The 18,560-nt window shown below is 41.4% G+C and overlaps 1 protein-coding gene across 1 annotated transcript; it reads right to left on the bottom strand.

Moving 5' to 3' along the window:
- Window positions 1-1,197: 1,197 nt before the first annotated feature.
- LOC108700636 (endonuclease domain-containing 1 protein) lies at window positions 1,198-3,159 on the bottom strand. Its single transcript, XM_041575216.1, has 2 exons — window positions 3,002-3,159; window positions 1,198-1,744 (listed from the first exon to the last, which is right to left on the bottom strand). Exons 1-2 carry the CDS (start codon window positions 3,157-3,159, stop codon window positions 1,198-1,200), a joined length of 705 nt encoding a protein of 234 aa, XP_041431150.1.
- Window positions 3,160-18,560: the final 15,401 nt, after the last annotated feature.

Below are 18,560 nucleotides of genomic sequence, written 5' to 3'. Positions count from 1 at the left end.
CCCGCCTCTCAACACCTACCTACCCACACTTTACCTACCTACCCACATAGATATATGCTGTTCTTACCTACCAACATCCATAGCTTGGCAATACACACTGGCAGCTGGCACCCTCCATTCAGCAGCTACTCACTAGCAGTGCTTGTTACTGTGGGCCCACTCCCTGGCCTTATTCCCCCTGCCAACTCCCAATCATCCTACTGCTGTCGGGCTCCTCTCTCCTGCCCCAGTTAACATATGAGGGAGAATAGCTGAGAGCCCAGGAGGCATTGGGGATGCAGTAATGCCTGGCTGATAATGAGGGCTAGGGTCTAGGGAGGGGAAACATGATTGTGCTTTTGGGCCACTATGTTCCTAGTCATGCCACTGTCTTGCCATGTACACCCCACTCTGCTGCCGCAGCCTGCACTGCTCTCAGGACCTGTCAGTCTTACCAGTAGTTATGGCCGGTGCCAGTGTGCCAGACTATTGACTTCTCTTTCCCTGTGCCCCCCTGGCACAGCTTGTGTACAAACAACATACATTGGGAGATGCAGGCTTGGCCCATTAGGGCAAGAAAAAACTTTGGCTGGTTTCCAAAGTACAAACCAGTTAAAGGCCCCAAAAGTAGCCCAAATCTGTACCTTGGCTAGTTTGTACTTTTAAAACCTGTCTGGGCTATAAATTAGTAGACCAATTTGGCTGGGAAACTGGCAACCCTGTCAGGCAGAGAAGGAGTAGCCTGTTCTGGCCTCTTCCTTTTGCCCTTTCCTGGTCTCACATGTAAAGCTGCTACTTGCCGGTAGGGTTGCCACCTGGCTGGTATTTTACCGGCTTGGCCGGTAAAAATGTTGCTTGATGCCAATGTTATTTATAGGGAAAACCCATAAAAATATAGGCAGGCTGGTATTTTTTCCAGAAAAGGTGGCAACCCTACTTGCCGGGCCACATCCTGCTCCTGGTTCATGGAGGCCTCTCACATTATGGACCCCCAGCCATTTGGTCACCTGAGCAGGAGCAGGTCTTTCCCTAGAGGGATAAAATGCCAGTGTACCTTTATGTGGGAATGGCTGGGGGTGGCAGAGGAATCAGCTTAGTGGTCAGTGGCAATAATAAGTCATCAGTCAGAGGAATTTGAGGAAGGAGGGGTGGTCCTCTCCCCATTTATTGACAACATGTTAGAGCGACACCTAGTGTGCGCCACATTATATTACAAGTTTAGGTGCAGTTGTTCTGAAACAATCTGACATTGACCCCCAGGAGAGACTTTAGTTGGCTCTGCAGGGATGAGATGGTCAGACCAGCATGGACACTGTTGGTGTTGTTTCTAGGAAGAGAGCCCTTGGCTTTCATTGGCCTCCCATTGTAGTCCAAGCAGCAGAAGGCACTCCACACATGGCTGGGAATGCTGACTCTCTTCACCCCATTGACTGAGATCCAGTTATTTCCAGGAACGACCACGGTGATGACATACTTGCCACAGCCGGCAGCAATGTTCCTCGCTCTCAACTTATTGTTCCTCCAGGCTCTGCTGTTCAGGGGACAATGCATGGTTGCAACATTGCTCAGGGTGTACGTGGCCAGCTGTCCTGGCCCAGAGGGATGGTCAGCATATGGGTTCAGGTGCCCTTTGTGGTAGTTGCTGCCGGTATAATCAGAATTTATTGCCTGAACGTTTTCGATAAGGTCTGAGGCAACGCCAGAAAGATCCAAGGAACAAATTGCGTACTCTGTATCAGGCTGAAGCATGATCTGTGTGGGGAGCCTTGTGTCCACCAATTGCAACAGAGAGGGATTGCGAATAATCACAAAGGGGTAATTGGGGAGCCACCACAATGCACATGAAGGTTTTTATCATCATGTCATGAGATACGAGATCTAGTAAGGGTTACTCTAGGAACTGGACTTTTTCCTAATCATCTGAGTGGCTTCTTCAGCTGAAGTCCCATTTTTATACACATACCAGTATGTCAGGAGCTCCACATCCAAGATCCCGGCGCCCAGCGACACATACTGATGTAATCACGCCATGCACATGATGTCAGCACGCCGGGAGCGGCACAAAAATTGTAATTAAAAGTGAGTCCGGGGTTGATGCTCGATGATAGCTGATACTTGCTTGTGTCCTGGGTGTTCCTAAATTTATATATTATTGATTCCTGATTTTTTTTTTTTTATCAATTCTTTATTTTATTTTAAAGTTTAACAGGGAAGGGGTATAGAAGGCAAGAGGGGTATAGAAGGCAAGAGGGGCGGGGAGGGAAGGGGGTATAGGGTTTTCCACACATCATTTAAGTTCAGTTTACATTATTCAAGCAAGTTAAACAACAAGTCATACCGCACTGAGAAATTTCTTTGAAAGTAATATATACATTTTTTCTTTCTTTCTTTACTAGTAATGGAGAAAAATTAGTTTTGTGTTACCTTACAATTTATTAGTAGTTGTTTTGGTTAATTTGTGTTGTAGCCCTCTTAAATTACCCTTTTAGATAATTTAGCCATGGGGCCCATATTTTCCAGTACTTAGCACTCTCGTTGTGTATTAAATGTGTGATTTCTTCTAATTGTCTAATTTCTTCTATTTTTGACATCCATTCTCTAAAATTTGGGATTTCTACTGATTTCCAGTACCTTGGGATTAGAGCTTTAGCCGCTTGCAGCATATGTAAGGTAAGGGGGTCTATTATTATTTCATGTGTGTCCATCTTCACATTAAGCATTATTGTTGAGTGATTATCAATCCTTATATTGTTCTGTGTCACTTTATTAATGACTCCTATTATGTCACATCAATACTGATTCATTTTGGGGCATGTTAGCCAAATATGAGTGTTATTTTCCCCAGAGGTTGTCACATCTCCAACATTTTCCTGTGCTAGTGGGGTACAATCTTTTCAGTCTCATAGGTGTATAGTGCCACCGTGTGATCAATTTGTAAACCGCTTCTCTTGTATTAGATGCTCTCGATGTTTTGTGTATTGATTTAGATTCCTGGACTTTTGACCTTGCATGTACGTCTGACATTGATCCTTTGCTGCCTGGCTGTTGAACTTTTGCCTGAATCTCTTTTTCGCTAGCATCTGACCCTTTTACTACTGTGAACTTGGATTTAACCCTAAAGCTTCCTCCTTGGTCTGGACTTCTCTGCGATTGGAGCCACAAGGCCCCTGATAGTATCATCGGGCCATGGACCCTACTGAGGAAGATCCGCCTGATGTGGGAAGAACGCTCCGGGGGTTGGCAACTCCCATGGAAGCTTATGAAGCCCAGCAGAATCTCATAGGGCAAGTGCTAGAGGCCCTTCTCTCTTGGATGCCATTGGTTCCTCTGGGCACAGGAAATCCTCCAGCTGCAGTTGCTCCTCCTTCAGCGGCCTCATCGGCTGGTGACCCCCGCATTCCTCCACCGCCTCACTATAATGGGGATCCTCAAACTTGCAAAGGTTTCGTGACCCAATGCCTTATCCAGTTTGAGTTTCATCCTTTGCAATACACCAGTGAATGAGCCAAGGTGGGATATGTGATTGGAGGGTAAACTGCTAGAATGGGAAACTCCTCTTTGACAGAAGAATTCTCCTCTCACTTTCGATGCCAAAGCTTTCCTCCAAGCCTTCCGAACTGTGTTTGACACCCCAGGTCGTGATGCTAATGCTTCTTCCTGACTCCTACAGATCAGGCAGGGAAATCGCAGCACCAGTGAGTACGCTATTGACTTTAGAACCGTAATGGCCGAAACCAACTGGAACAACAAGGTTTATGGAACCATTTTCTATAAGGGCTTATAAAGCAGACTCAAAGACATAGTCTCCAGGGATCTTCCTGAACAATTGGAAGACCTGATTGCTCTCGCCATCAAGGTAGACACCCGACTCAGGGAGCATCAATCTGATTAGGAGCGTAGCAGAAGATTCCAGCCTGTTCTGGCACCTCAGCTTCAAAGGCCACTCCTTCCTGCTCCTGTTTCATCTCCTCCTGTCGTTCCTCCGGAGGAACCCATGCAGATTGGTCGGATGCACCTCTCTGAACAAGAGAAACTCTTGACGTTTGGCTGTACTATGCCTATACTGTGGCGGTAGAAACCATTTTGCCAACAACTGTCCGTCTAAATTGGGGAGATCTCCCCAGGTAGAACTGGGGAATTTTACCTGGGTGGTATCGATCCTGCGCCCCAAAAGAACTCTCATTGATTTCTTTTACCATTACAGATTTAGCTACTTTCTAAGACTATCAACATCTCGGCTTTTCTTGATTCTGAGGTGGCAGGAAATTTCATGGATGCTGCCTTCACCAAGCTTCTGGAGATTCTCCTATTCCCTCTATCTTTTCCCCTGAGGGTTTTGGCAAATGATGATAGACCATTAACATCTGAGATAATCTCTGAAACAATGGGAGAACTCCCAATGATGGTCGGATCACTACATCGATAGAAGTCATCTTTTCTCATAATAAACTGTCCATCGGCTCCTGTGGTGCTGAATTACCCTGGCTCCATCTGCATAACCCTTCTGTTATGCCAGTCAATCAGATTTTTCTGAGATTCAAACTGCTTGCCTGCTAATCCCATTCACTGGGTGTCTCTCTCTGCTGCGGATCTTCAATCTTTGCCAGCAATTTACAAAGTCTTTTCAGATGTCTTTTGCAAGAAGTCTGCAGAAATTCTCCCTCCTCACCGCTCTTATGACTGTCCCATTGAACTTCTTCCAGGTACCATGCCACCCAGAGGTTGTACCTACCCGCTGTCTCCTGTCGAGACTTCTGCGATGAAGGGATATATACGAGATAACCTCCAGCTGGGATTTATTCGACCTTCATCTTCTCCTGCTAGAGCAGGATTCTTCTTTGTGGAGAAGTAGGATGGCGGATTACAAGATCACGGTTAAAAACCGATATCCTCTGCCTCCCATCTCTGAGCTCTTCAGTCAATTCAGAGGGGCACTAAATTGGATCTTTGAGGAGCATACAATTTAATCCGCATCCGAGAGGGGGATGAATGGAAGACGGTGTTCAACACCAGGGATGGGCATTATGAATACCTGGTAATGCCCTTTGGCCTCTGCAATGCCCCTGCCGTCTTCCAAGAATTTGTAAACTACATTTTCAGAGATCGTCTGGGACAATCCGTAGTCGTGTATTTAGATGACATCTTGTCCAAAGACTTGGAAAGAATTATGCTCCATAAGGTTACACATGTATTATACATGGTATTGCCTCTGTGCCATTCTACTACGAATTCTGGGTTACTATACATGTTATTGCCTATGTGCCATGATCCTACTATGAATTCTGGAGGGTATTATACATGGAATTGCCACTGTGCCATTATATTATGAATTCTGGAGGGTACACAACAGACAAACAGATTATGGGCTGTTTTTATAGATACTAACAGTGTCAGTGTCAGTGTCCTTGCAAAAGGGTGGGTCACCTTTAAGTATGTTATAGAATGCTTTAATTCTAAGCCAACTTTTCAATTGGTTGTCATTATTTCTTTTTTTTATAGCTTTTAAAATGTTCTCTTTCCAGCTTTCAAATTGGGGTCACTGACCCCATCTAAAAAAGAAATGCTCCATAAGGTTACACATGTATTGTTAAAACTCATTTTTATTACTCCTCTTTCTATTCAGGCCTCTCCTATTCATATTCCAGTGTTTTATTTAAATCAGTGCAAGGTTGCTAGGGTAATTTGAACCCTAGCAACCAGGTTGCTGAAATTGCAAACTGGAGAGTTGCTGAATAAAAAGCTAAATAACTCAAAAACCACAAATAATAAAAAATGAAAACCAATTGCAAATTGTCTCAGAATATCCCTCTCTACATTATACTAAATGTTAATTTAAAGGTGCTCAACCCCTCTAAGAAACTTTAATGTATATATCAAACCTTACAAATGCAGCAGGATGTAACAGCATAATAAAATCTACAGGACAACAATGCACGTGGCTCCATGCGTCCTACACCCTAGTTTTGCACTCACACGGCACAGCAAAATAATCACTTGGCTGGCTGCTCCAGCTCCAAAATTAGACACTTTAAATTACAGCAGTGCTGAAAATGGGAGACTGCACAATATTGAAGAATTACCCCTTCTACGGGAAAAGTTATTCCCTTCTGTGTTTTCAAGACATGAGCAGTATTCGCACTGCTAATACAGTGAAGCTGAAACAGTGCCACCTGCTGTTTGTTAGGTAGAAGTGATGTTAGTGAGAAAAAGGAAACTTGTGAGCCTGCCCAGATATGCAGGCAGGGTTAGAACACTGATATGCTGTTATTTAAAGATTTTTATTTTCCAGTAAATGGACTGTCCCTAAGCCTTTTCGCAAGTAAAGATGGTAGCCCTTAAACATCACTGAGAGTTGACAGTTAGCCTGCGAGACATTGCTTACCGTGGCCCTTGGCTGTAGATATTGTCGGCTGTGATGGGCGAATTTGCCCCGTTTCGCTGAAAAATTAGCCCGAATGGCAAAAAACTTCACTGCCGTTTCGCAAATTTATTCGCCGGCAGCGAATCTCACAAATTTGCAGCAAATTCGCGCCTGGCGAATAAATTCGCCCATCACTAATTGTCGGGGCATGACCCCATAGTGCATCTGGTCAGGGTATGATGCCATAGCAGAAGGATCATAATGCCTCTCACTCTTTTCTGGTCTCGGTGTGTAAGGATTGGCCCTGCTGCTTTTGCTTGATTGCCTTTTCCTCCCACTATCCTCACTGTTTTTCTGCCAGCACCTTTGAGCACCTCCCAAGACTCTTCCACTTTACAGCCCTTTCCTCTTTTACGTGAATACTGGTTTATTTGTTCATCCTCGGGAAGGTGCTTGAGCATGTCCTTCTTAAAGCAGAGCTCCCATTTTTCCGCCATCTCTGTGTATTCTGTAATGAGTCATGTATATAGGGAACCTCAATGTGTACTGTGTCTAAGGGAAACAATATGGCAGTTCCCAGAGAAGGAATGTTCTGGGCACACAATAAGCTATTCCTAGCAATACTTACCACTGTCCTGGCAGTTGTACTTGGCACAGTTCCTGAATATGGTTTTCATGTCATTGACAAACTGCTCCTTGGTGAGTTAATACCCGGAACACAGCCTCTGCAGTCTGCTCCACCCTAGTCAGATCCGTTGGGCACTGCATTGGGAGGAAAAGCAAAGGTTTGCATTAAATATACAAATTGGATGCAGGCCCTGATTTGTGGAAAGGCCACCAAGGCCCATGCCTGGGGCGGCAGGATTTTTGGGGGCAGCATGAAGCCCAATAACACCCACACTGGTTCAGAAACATTGGGGTTGCACAGGAGATACAATATTTTATTTAATTTCCTGTGCGCCAATCCCCATTGCACCAGTCCCGATGATGAAAATTTGCTTAAATAAAGGGGGGGGCAGGGGTGAAGAACGGCAGTGGGCCTAGGAGTGCCTGCTATGTAAATCAGGCCCTGATTGGACATTGGTTGCTATGCCTTACAAAAGGTTGCAGCTTGGCCATTATAAACCTAGACATTGGGAAGTGCTCAGCACTATATTTCTAATCTAATTGTTATAAACGTTACCGTAATGATGTTGTAGTACTTTGGAGCATAGGATCCATCGACTGGTTCCAAGAATGCCCATCAATCCTTGTGTAGGGGGGAACAGGTAATATTCAGAAACAGAACAGAGCAGACAACAGGGGGCACTACAGAGTCAGATTTTAACTATTGGTGGAATATTTAGGGTGGTTTAGATTTAAAGGGCATAAAATAAGTGAAAAGAGCAGTGATTTCATTGGCTGTTTCTATGCTACATCTTATCACAGGTCTCTCCAGGCAGCAGTGTTGTAAATGTGGTTTCTAGATAGAGGGCAAGTGGATTTGTATTGTGTCTTTACTCCAGAATCCTTAAAATAAAGCACAGAACAGAAAGCAACAGCACATGGAATAATATGGGAGCCTCCCCTTTATCCATTGATGTGTGATGATCATCCAGCTCAAAGTCAAATCTGAACAACAGATGGAAAAAATTATCAAACGAGGAATACTAACAAATCAGACAGTGCTAATATAATTAAATCTGCACTAAAGGGAGTAAACCCCCCAAAATATAAAAAAATAAAAATTATAAGGCTTTTGGAATTAGAGATAAATTGTCAAACCCCCACTCTCCGACCCTTGAGCAGCCCCTTTCACAATACTCACTGGTCTCCAGTTTCATAGTCCTTTCCTAGAGGGGACCTGGCTTCCAGGTGCCGGCGTTCTGGTGGGAGCTGTTTGCCCTGGGACAGAAGCGAAGCTTCCTCACGGGAGAAAAATCGGGTGAATCCATAATTTCTATATTCCGTTAAAGGGAAAAATTGGCAGCAATTCTGACTTGAAAATACAAAAATCTAAATAGGGGTTTGGGCAAAACATTTGCTTTAGCCCTGTAACCCATAGCAAACAAGGAGCAATTCACTTTAACTGTTCTTGTGCAGCTGGATCAATGAAAGCAAAATATTATTGGTTATGGTCCCAAGCGGGCACATTCCCACCAGGTATGGACTGGGAGTCAAAATAGGCCCTGGCATTCCGAGTACAGAGAGGCCCAATCGGCTCCCCACCAGCCCACTAAATAGTGACTTTCTATGGCATCTTATGGCAGCCCCTCTGGCATTTGCCAGAACCAACAGATTGCCAGTACGGGCCTGATTCCCACCTCCACAGACTTCACCCTCTCGGCCAAAGCTATATTCCTCTTTTCCTTCAGCATAAGCTCTTGTTCCTTCCTCTGCACAGCCAGCAGGAGGCGCCTCACCTCATCTGCCTTAGGACCTCCCAGAGAATTGTGCACCTTAAAGGGGAACTAGCGCAAAAATAAAAATGAAATATAAGCTTCCTCATACTGAAGTAAGAAACTTTCTAAATACTGAAATAATCAAGTTTATATTCACTATCCCTCTCTCAGCATCTGTTTCTCTTAATTCTGTCTTCATGCAGCAGTTGGGTGTCAGATGAATGATCCAATATATTTTATAGGGGGGCTTCCTTTCCTAACAGATGTATTAGAGCTCAAATAACTGATTCCAGTACTAACAAAATCTATCAAAATAACAGACAGGATTTCTGGTGATTTTAATAGAGTGAGCTCTAATACGTCTGTTGCCATATTGCTTAAAGCTGGCCATAGATGTAAAGATTTTTGAAAGATCCAATCGATTATCTCTAAATGATCGTTTAAGTGTACTATGAGTCCATCAACTAAAAAGACCATTTCAGGCGATATTGCCAGCAAAACTGAAGAGTAGCTGCCTGCTTGGCCCTGCAAACATAGATAGATTCACTGGGACCGATAAAGATTTTTAAACCTGGCCGATCAATTTTCTGACAGATGTCGGCTGAAAAATCGTAAGAGGTACAATCATTCGAATCCCACTAACCGCACAATAATTTGATGGATTGGTCGGACTGCACTGAAATCGGTCGTTCACCAAAGAAGAATCGTTAGCGTCTATGGGGACCTTAAGGGTGGTGGCACACGTGGCAATTCCAGGGAGATAAATCACCCAAAGACAAATTTCACACTTTTCAGGCGACTAATCTCCCTGAAATGCCGGCAAGAATGTGAATCACCAGCAGGATGGCACTCGGATCACTTTGGTTTTCCTAGTGAGGCAACTTCGGAAAAAGAAGCGAATACTATCCTGCCGCCAGTATCTTTCCCTCGCTTAGTACAGATCTAAGAAAATGGTATTCAATATCAACATGTTTGCACCTTTGACGGCAAACCGGGTTCTTTGCAAGAGCTATTGCACCTTGATTGTCTTCAAAATTTTTTAGTGGTTCATATTTACATTCACTATCTATTTCTTTGAGTAAGTGCACAAGGTTTAAACTCTCCTGTGTGGTAGCAGCCAGTGCTATATATTCAGCCTCACAGGAAGACAGTGCAACCGTGGGTTGTTTCTTTGACTTCAAAGAAATCAGGGCACCATTCGTGGATAGACTGAAACAATATCCGTTTGTGCTTTCTCTGTCATTTAGGTCTGAGGCCCAACTAGCATCACTATATGATCAAGATTTAAGTTCTCCTTACATTTTCTGTAGCTTAACACAAAAGCAATAGTACTTTTCAAGTATCTCATCACATGGTTTGCTTTGTATGTTTCAGATCCATCTGCATTGCTTTTTATTGCACAGACCCATCAACCCCCCACTGCATTTTTACCTTCTGGTAGAGTGGTCAGTGTGAAGTATCATTCTCTTTTAGTGAATCTATTTTATCTTTCATTGCATTAAGCCATATCTGTGACTGGGATGAATCTATGGCTTCTCTAAAAGTTTGGGGTACATCATGTGCTCTGTAACAGTAGCCAATGTACAGTCATCTAAGTATTGAGGGTTTTTTCTGTCCCTTTAGGAGTATCTTGTACAATGGCTGTCCTGTATTTGGCCATTACCATTGCCCTCTCAACTTCAGATACTGGGGCTAATACTGTATCACTCTTATTTTTCAGAAAGTACACAAATACTGCACCAGAGTAATCATCAGTAAATGTTATGGTATATCTAAAACCATCTTTTGCTATTGGCTCTATGGGGCCTGCTAAATCAATGTGTACTAGTTCTAGTGATTGTTCAGCACTCTCTGTTTCTGTTCTGAACAAATTTTTCCTGGGTACAAATTTCACAATTTAGGTTACACTTATCAAACTTACCCTTAATCTTCATTCCATCAACTACTCTTTGTAGTTTTAAAAGATTATCACAATTACAGTGACCAAGGATTTCATACCAGGTTTGAATATCATAACAACCATGACAACTGCCACCAGTCTCTTTAAAATTATTCAGATAATAAAGTCTATTATATTTCTTGATGGTGAATTTGGTACCGTTCTTATGAATCAGTTCACTCCCATCTAGCAGAAGTCTTTTTACTATCTGCCAACTCCATGTAGTGGTTCTCTGGCTTGAATGTCTCATCAAATCTTTTAAACTTTTTAATGTTTGTAACAGGGCCGGAACTAGGGGTAGGCAGAGTAGGCACATGCCTAGGGTGCAAAGGCGGAGGGGCGCCAGACACGTAACCGGTCCATTCTCTGCCGACCGCCCACTCGATGTCATCTATGTGCAATAGTGCGTTGCTCCGCACATGCACACGAGCGTCTTTTCGCGCATGCGCACAACCGGCACATGCAAGCATCTAGCCTGCAATAGTTGCACCACTGTGACTTTCTTTTATTTTGTTTGCTTGGATATGCGTTAGCTTTGTGGCCCTTTTGGTCACAGTTGTAGCAGACAGGGTTAATGTTGCCTTTCTCCCTTACTGTTGTAACAGGGGTGCTGACCTGCATCACATTATCTGAGTTGTTCACAGCCTTTCTGACATTCGAGTTTTTTTTGGAGAAAAAAACTCGAATCGAGTTTTTAAAATTCGAATCGAATGTGATTCGAGTTTTCAGGTCGATCCTATTTGATCCTATTTGAAAAGTTGAAAAAATTTGATTTTTATAATACATTTTGATTGGTCGAATTTCAAGTTCTTGGGAGTTTATGAGAGTTTTAAAAAAACTCCCATGAATTTGAAATTTGACCTTTGAAAAATGTGCTTCCCCATGTTAAGGATTTTAATATTTATCTTTTGCCATTCAAAAGGCATCTTTTTTGCATGACGTACAGCTATTGCTGTATTCATGTTTATTCTATATACTTTTAAATGTCATCTTATGTGCAATACAGCTTTTTTTTCAAAGCACTGGAAAAGCTGTAAACCCTGTTTACATCTTGACTTAGAATCTTCATAACATGGAAAATAAATGTTAGATGATGTAGGGGTTCAGAATCAAGGTGGATTTCCTGGTTTTAATTTCAAAACAAAAGCCTTGCTTATCTTTCATGAAAAAAGCAAGTGGTGTTATTTTATCTGGAAATGGCTTCCTTGTAATTCCATATCCCTTCAAATAAAGTATCTAAAGCAATTCTCTGATGTGCTTTTTTACACTTTGCCTTTGTAAAATACAGCTTTAATTAGTCTTTAATAAAATGTTAACTCTCAAATGTATAACTGTTTTGGAAAGGAACAGTCTACTTCCCTTCTAAAGTGGAAAGGGCAGTACTAACTTTGCAGCTGTAAGAAAAAAACATTTAATTGTGCAAATAAAATAAATTTTGCACAAATTCCTGTAAGTGCTGCCATTGTGGATGTGCTTGCTGAACTACTACCCAGCAACCCAGTTGGTGGATTTTTTTTTAATGTGCCCTCAATTACTTGGATATATATACACACACACACAAATAAGTAGTGCACACTCAGTGCCTGAATGCACAAAAAAGTTTTGCACAACACAGGATTTAGCTAAAGAACACAGTTTATAATTTAGTGCATATGAACCAATGTTTTAACCCTTCTTGCGAGAAGTGTTACAGACCCCACAGTGATTTAAACCACTCAAAATTGCCAAAATTAGGTGATGCCCACCATGACAAGTCACTTCCCCATTGGTGCACATCTCAATCTCTGATTGAGGACCAGTCCTCAGTACTAGAGACATATAAGTAAAAGCAAATGGTTATGGACGGCTATAAATGGTTTTAATAGTAATTACAAAGGTAGTTTATAAAAAACAAATATTTCTCATTTCTAGTTTTTTTTTAACTGTGTTTATTCAGTTTACATGTCACAGCATTTAACATTTTGTGTATTGCATTTACATATACACATAGTAAATCAAGGTATTGTTATTTCTGTATAAATGTCTTGTGATTTTTTTTAGTAAACGTGTGGGATCCACAGTAGCATATTTAATTAGTTTTAAGGCAGTTTAAACACTGGAGTGTCCACTTAGCACATACATCATAAAATTAACTCCTGCCCTCTGGAAACTACCACACTATACTGGGTCCCTTCTGGACCACAATTAAAACAAATATAAATGTTAGGGTCAATCCCTGTACTCATTGCAACCTAAATGATTTTTCTACTCAATTCCTCGGTGCTTCTTCTGCCCCTTGCAGCGGCAGAGAGCATTTTTCCTTCATTTTTCGCTCACCAAACTGACCCACATAGCTGAAGTAACGGGCATACTAAAAAAACAAGATGGCCAGCCTTAATCTGCCACACAGGACTATAATTATAGAGGTGTATATACCAAGAACATGGGAAAAATACAACCCAGTTGCTAAAAATGATAGGACACTGAAAAAATAAATAAAAAATATTGTAAACCTGGAAAAAGTGCTAGGCATCAGGCAACTCCTCCCAATCCTGGATTTAAAGCATGCCTTTTAATAATAGGGGCTACATTACAGAGCAATAGGCAAGTTTCCAGAATTGACTGTTTCCCAGATACTGTATGTTGTTTTCTTCATGGTCACGGTCTTTCCTTCCTAGATTTTGTGCGGTCCCTAGGAAACAGTGAAAGCAGGGTTCCACTGCAGTTACCATCAAGAAGCAGTATTTAAAGAGAATAAAATTACAAGAATGATACACATTAAGCACAATCATTGTTCTTATTCTAACTTTTTCCTAGGTTAAATCTTCAACATGAAGGGGCAGAATGGTAAATTCAAATTCAATTTTTTTTTGGTCAAAAATCATAAATTCGAATTTAAAACCACCAACTCGAGATTTATCAAACCTTATATTGGAAACAGTTCAAATTGGACTTTTGTCCACCTAAAACCTGCCGAGTAGAAGTCAATGTCAGAGGACCCTTGAACTATTTGAGGGTTTTTTTTCAGAGGAAAACTTGATTCAAATTGAGTTTTTGGGTCGGGACTATTCAATAGAATTTTAGAAGTTTGAATTTTTTCATAAATAACATACCATTCAAATTTATCAGAGTTTAAAAAAATTCACATTATAAAATTTTCACATTATATTTTCACATTATAAAATTTGACCTTTGATAAATAACCCAAGTGTTTTTTGTTTTTCAAACAACTGTTTCTAGAAGGTGCTTAATATTCTATGGCTATAGTTAAATGTTACAAGGGGACAAATGGTATATAAAGAGGATTTTATTGTTTTTTTTTCTATGTACAATTCATTTCACCAGCCCTTTTACAGTATATATTTCCATCCTTCTGCTGTATATTAACAAGTCTTGTTTGGGGCAGATGAGAGAGCAGACACAGACTTTTGAACAAAGAGCAATTTACGGAGCACCAGAGTAGTGTTCAAAAAATGTATAAACTTTAATAGTCCATTTTAAAAGGTTTTTTCAGCATGTCAGCATACATATTCACGGATCATGTGCTTTACATGTTTCGTGGTGTCTCACAACTTCTTCAGAAGCGATCAGATGATCTCAGTGCACACCTCGCATTTAAATACCTATTTACCCCACCCACAAAAACATTAACCATTGCACATCACCACTGACTGGATCCTTTGTTACATTCTGTAACGCATGCACGTTAATTGGAAACAATTACTCTTGGTTACAACATTACGACATATAATACATTCATAGATTAAATAACAAGTTATCTATAATTCCAATTATATAGTCACAAAATGAAAATCTTCAGTATTAATCTTAGTATAAATCAAATAGTCAATCAATTCATATACTTTACTCATTGATTTAATGAATGCTCATCAGACTTACTAATAATAATAAGAGTTCCCAGTCTCCAGTGTCAGACTGGCCCACCAGAAAGCCTTAGACCTTGGGCCCACCAGAAAACCTAAAACTGTGAGCCCACCAGAAAACCTAAGACAGTGGACCTTTCCAAACTATTATTCCTCCTCACTCAACCTCTTTATGCTCCTAGTTTTTTATACATACTTACAATATTATGTAAGTATTATTAAGTATTTGTAAGCATTTCCCCCCAAAAAGAAATAGGGAATGACCATGAAATAAGCCAAATGTTTAGAAGCAAGAGGGCCCACTAACACCTGGGCCCACCGGGAGTTTTCCTGGTATACCGGTGGGCCAGTCCAACACTGCATGTGTCTCTGGTTAAATCAGCAATCGCTAATCGCTTCAGAACAATCTCCTCCTTCTTTTGTCAACAGGAATACGAGGTAGAAAAGATTTTGGACTCAAGAATCTCTAGAGGGTCTCTACAATTCCTGATCCATTGGAAGGGTTTCGCTCCAGAGGAGTGCTCCTGGGTAAAACATGCTGATGTCCATGTTCCTCGATTGATACGGTAATTCTGATCCTTTGCTGCCTGCCTGTTGAACTTTTGCCTGAATTTCGTTTACTGTAACAACTGAACCTTTTACTACCGTGAACTTGGATTTAACCCTAAAGCTTCCTCCTTGGTCCGGACTTCTCTGAAATTGGAGCTGCAAGGCCCCTGACAGAGACAGCACAGGTTAGACCGCACTTATGTTTTCTGCCCACATTTATGGTTGGATTGGGTTATGGTTGTAGCCTGTTCACAAGGGCCACATCAAGATATACAAATTTTCATCCAGTAGACAGCACTCCCGTTTGGTTAAAACCGTCTTTGTTGCTTTTTAGGACAGCAGCATAATGCAACATTTCGAGTGGCACTCCACTCTTTGTCAAGCATAAAATACCCCATAATCATCTGATCTTTAATACCATGAGGCACAGGGCCCCCTGGTGTCATTACACATTTTTACAAGGTACATGGAAACAACATGCATAAGTGTCCAATTATTGTTACATAAGTATCAATTTGTATTCACATGCCTTCCTGCAATACTCAAATTTAACTATATCCATATAACAACGTATCTGAAATGTGTCCGAAACAAGCTGTAACCAGATCCCGAAAAGAAATTTAAAATATCCATGCAACCACCTATTAAAAATAAAATCAACTCACAATTAAAACTTATTTTACAACAAATGGATTCAAATCATAGTCATGGTTTAGACCATGAGGGGCCAAGGTACCCAACTTCCAGTGTCGGACTGGCCCACCGGGATACCAGGAAAAGTTCCGGTGGGACCAGGTGTCAGTGGTTGAAAAAAGACAAAGTCCATCAAGTTCAACCCCTCCAAATGAAAACCCAGCATCCATACACACACCCCTCCCTACTTTTAAATAAATTCTATATACCCATATCTATACTAACTATAGAGCTTAGTATCACAATAGCCTTTGATATTATGTCTGTCCAAAAAATCATCCAATCCATTCTTATAGGCATTAACTGAACCAGCCATCACAACATCACCCGGGTGTGCATTCCACAACCTCACTGTCCTGACTGTGAAGAACCACCTACGTTGCTTCAAATGAAAGTTCTTTTCTTCTAGTTGACTTATAGTGTGGCCACTCTCATTAAAGTGTTTGGCTACTGGCTGGTTTAATCTATTTCTGATTGCCGATTTGTGTTCAGTAAGCCTGTCTCATATACATCGGATAGGCCCCTGACAGAGGGCAGCCTAGGAGCAGAGAAGAAGATCTTGGTACCAAGCTTGGAGTGAATCACTTATGTGGGGCATATTTCTTATTGGCCATTGGGAAGGAGAGCAGACCAGAAAGGAATCGGGTATGGCAGCAAAAAAAATAGAGACACAGTAGGAAGAAAGATTAAAAGAAGTTTGATCAGTCAAGAAATCAGTCTTTTCCTGAAGGTGGAAAAGCCATTATAGACAAACCAAGGAAATTATCACAATAGTTCACCTGTGGCTCTAAACGGAAAGTCTGGCCACTCCCAGTAGTGTCCCCATGTCTGGTGTCCAGGATATAAAATGAGTATAAAGGGTAATGGTTCACCTTGTGATACAAGGAAGCAAAGAAAGGATTGTTGTATGTCTCAGACATCTGGCATGTAAATGTATGAGCTCCAAGCTTAGACCTTTCCTCCAAACTATTTCTTTGTGTAGCACCATGTACCTTTATATCCCCAAAGAGCTACTGTCTCTCATACACTATCTTTAATAGAGAGAACTAGTGACGGCTTTTATAATTAATAATATGTGCAAAGAAGTGGATGAGAATTATTTTGGAATTATATTGTTTTAATGTGATAAGCTATATACTGACTTTATGAATATTGTTAAATTTGAAATACTATTTGAATTAACAATCTGTGATACAGAGAATAGGATACGAACATCCCACAGAGGTAATTTTGGGATCACACTAAAAAAGTAGGGTTAATCCCTCTTAACGTTTGATTGGTTTTAAAGAAAATGGGAGGGATTAATAGGGTTTAAATGCTGCATAGGACATGCTGTTTACAGAGACACCTATGATTAAGCGCCTGAGATTGCGAAACGCTTAAGGTGGGCCTTGTGGGGTCAGTATGTATCTGAGTTATAATGCGAATTTAAATAAAATATTTTTTTAACTGAAGAAAAAAAGCCTTGGGACAGTTATCTTTTGATATAGGATTTTTTTGCATCTCATACACTATTGGACAAATATCTCCATCCAGTGCCTCCAGCATCCTATGGCAGCCAACTATCATGGACAGCTGCAATATCATCTTCTCTATCTTATATCTCAGTAACATCCAGTGTCGGACTGGGACACCAGGGGCCCACCCAAAAACCTTAGACCAGGGGTCCACTCTCAGAACTATTATTCTTCCTCTCCTCACTCAACCTCTATTCTGCTAGGCTCTTTTCTTTACATACTATGATCTATTATTCCCTCTATTTGGCCTCTTTGTTCTCATAGAAAAAGTGAATGGCCATGAAATAGGCCAAATGTTTAGCAGCATGAGGGCCCATTGACACCTGGGCCACCGGGAGTTTTCCTGGTGTCCCGGTGGGTCAGTCTGATACTGGTAACATCAGCAATAAACAAGCTCATATAAATCACCAGATAACATATTATTTGGTAAGCTGCTCAATTGGTTCCTGTCCATTTTATTACAATAGTTATTTTGGACTGAAAAAAGACAACCACCCACCAAGTTTGAGTCTTCAGTGCTCATTTGGAACAGACAGACACATGCCTTGAGATGACAATTAGTGAGGAGTCATGACGCACTTCACATAATGCAGAAGACAAATTAGTCCATTGGTAGGAAGGAACTTCAAGCATGCTGGTCATATTATAGGAACCATCTTCATCTGGTAATAAGGATAATATTCCATGTGGAATATGAAGGCTCTGGACAGAGATTCTTCACTGCCCAGAAGAGTTACGGAAGGTGTCAGCACATCCTTGCCTGCAAAATGTGGGAATTAGATCAGTTTTGGGGCATTATGATCACCCTGGTCTTGAGTCTCAGTCTGGTCTTGATCCCCACCGGAGGCACGGCGGGCGTCCCCACCGCTCACAGGGTAAGTCACTAGACCACCAGGGAAACTTATTGTTACAGCCTGACAGTGCTTCCCTGTGGTGCCACCATTCTCTTTGACATCAAACTGAGTGCAGCCTTCAGAAAAAAGGCACAGAATTACAATCTAAGTGAATTTCAAACACAATACAAAGGCAGTACCCCATGGACTCTTCACAATTACTACCATCAAGGAGCCAGTTACATGCACCACAGCAATGTTACTGTTGTTCTTTGTCCAACTAAAGACGCTGTTGTGCCAGGGGACCTTTTGTACATGTGTGTGCACTCCATGACGATTAAAGATTTTAGAAGGTTGAGACCCCCCATGAAGTGTATGATGAGGTTACAGATAGCATATGAAATCAACTTTCCATTCTCTCCCAGTCTCATCTCTACTGGCCTTC

This window comes from Xenopus laevis, chromosome 8S, assembly GCF_017654675.1.
Source record: "Xenopus laevis strain J_2021 chromosome 8S, Xenopus_laevis_v10.1, whole genome shotgun sequence".
In the NCBI taxonomy this organism is placed as follows: Eukaryota; Metazoa; Chordata; class Amphibia; order Anura; family Pipidae; genus Xenopus; species Xenopus laevis.
This window is presented reverse-complemented; position numbering and strand designations above follow the sequence as displayed.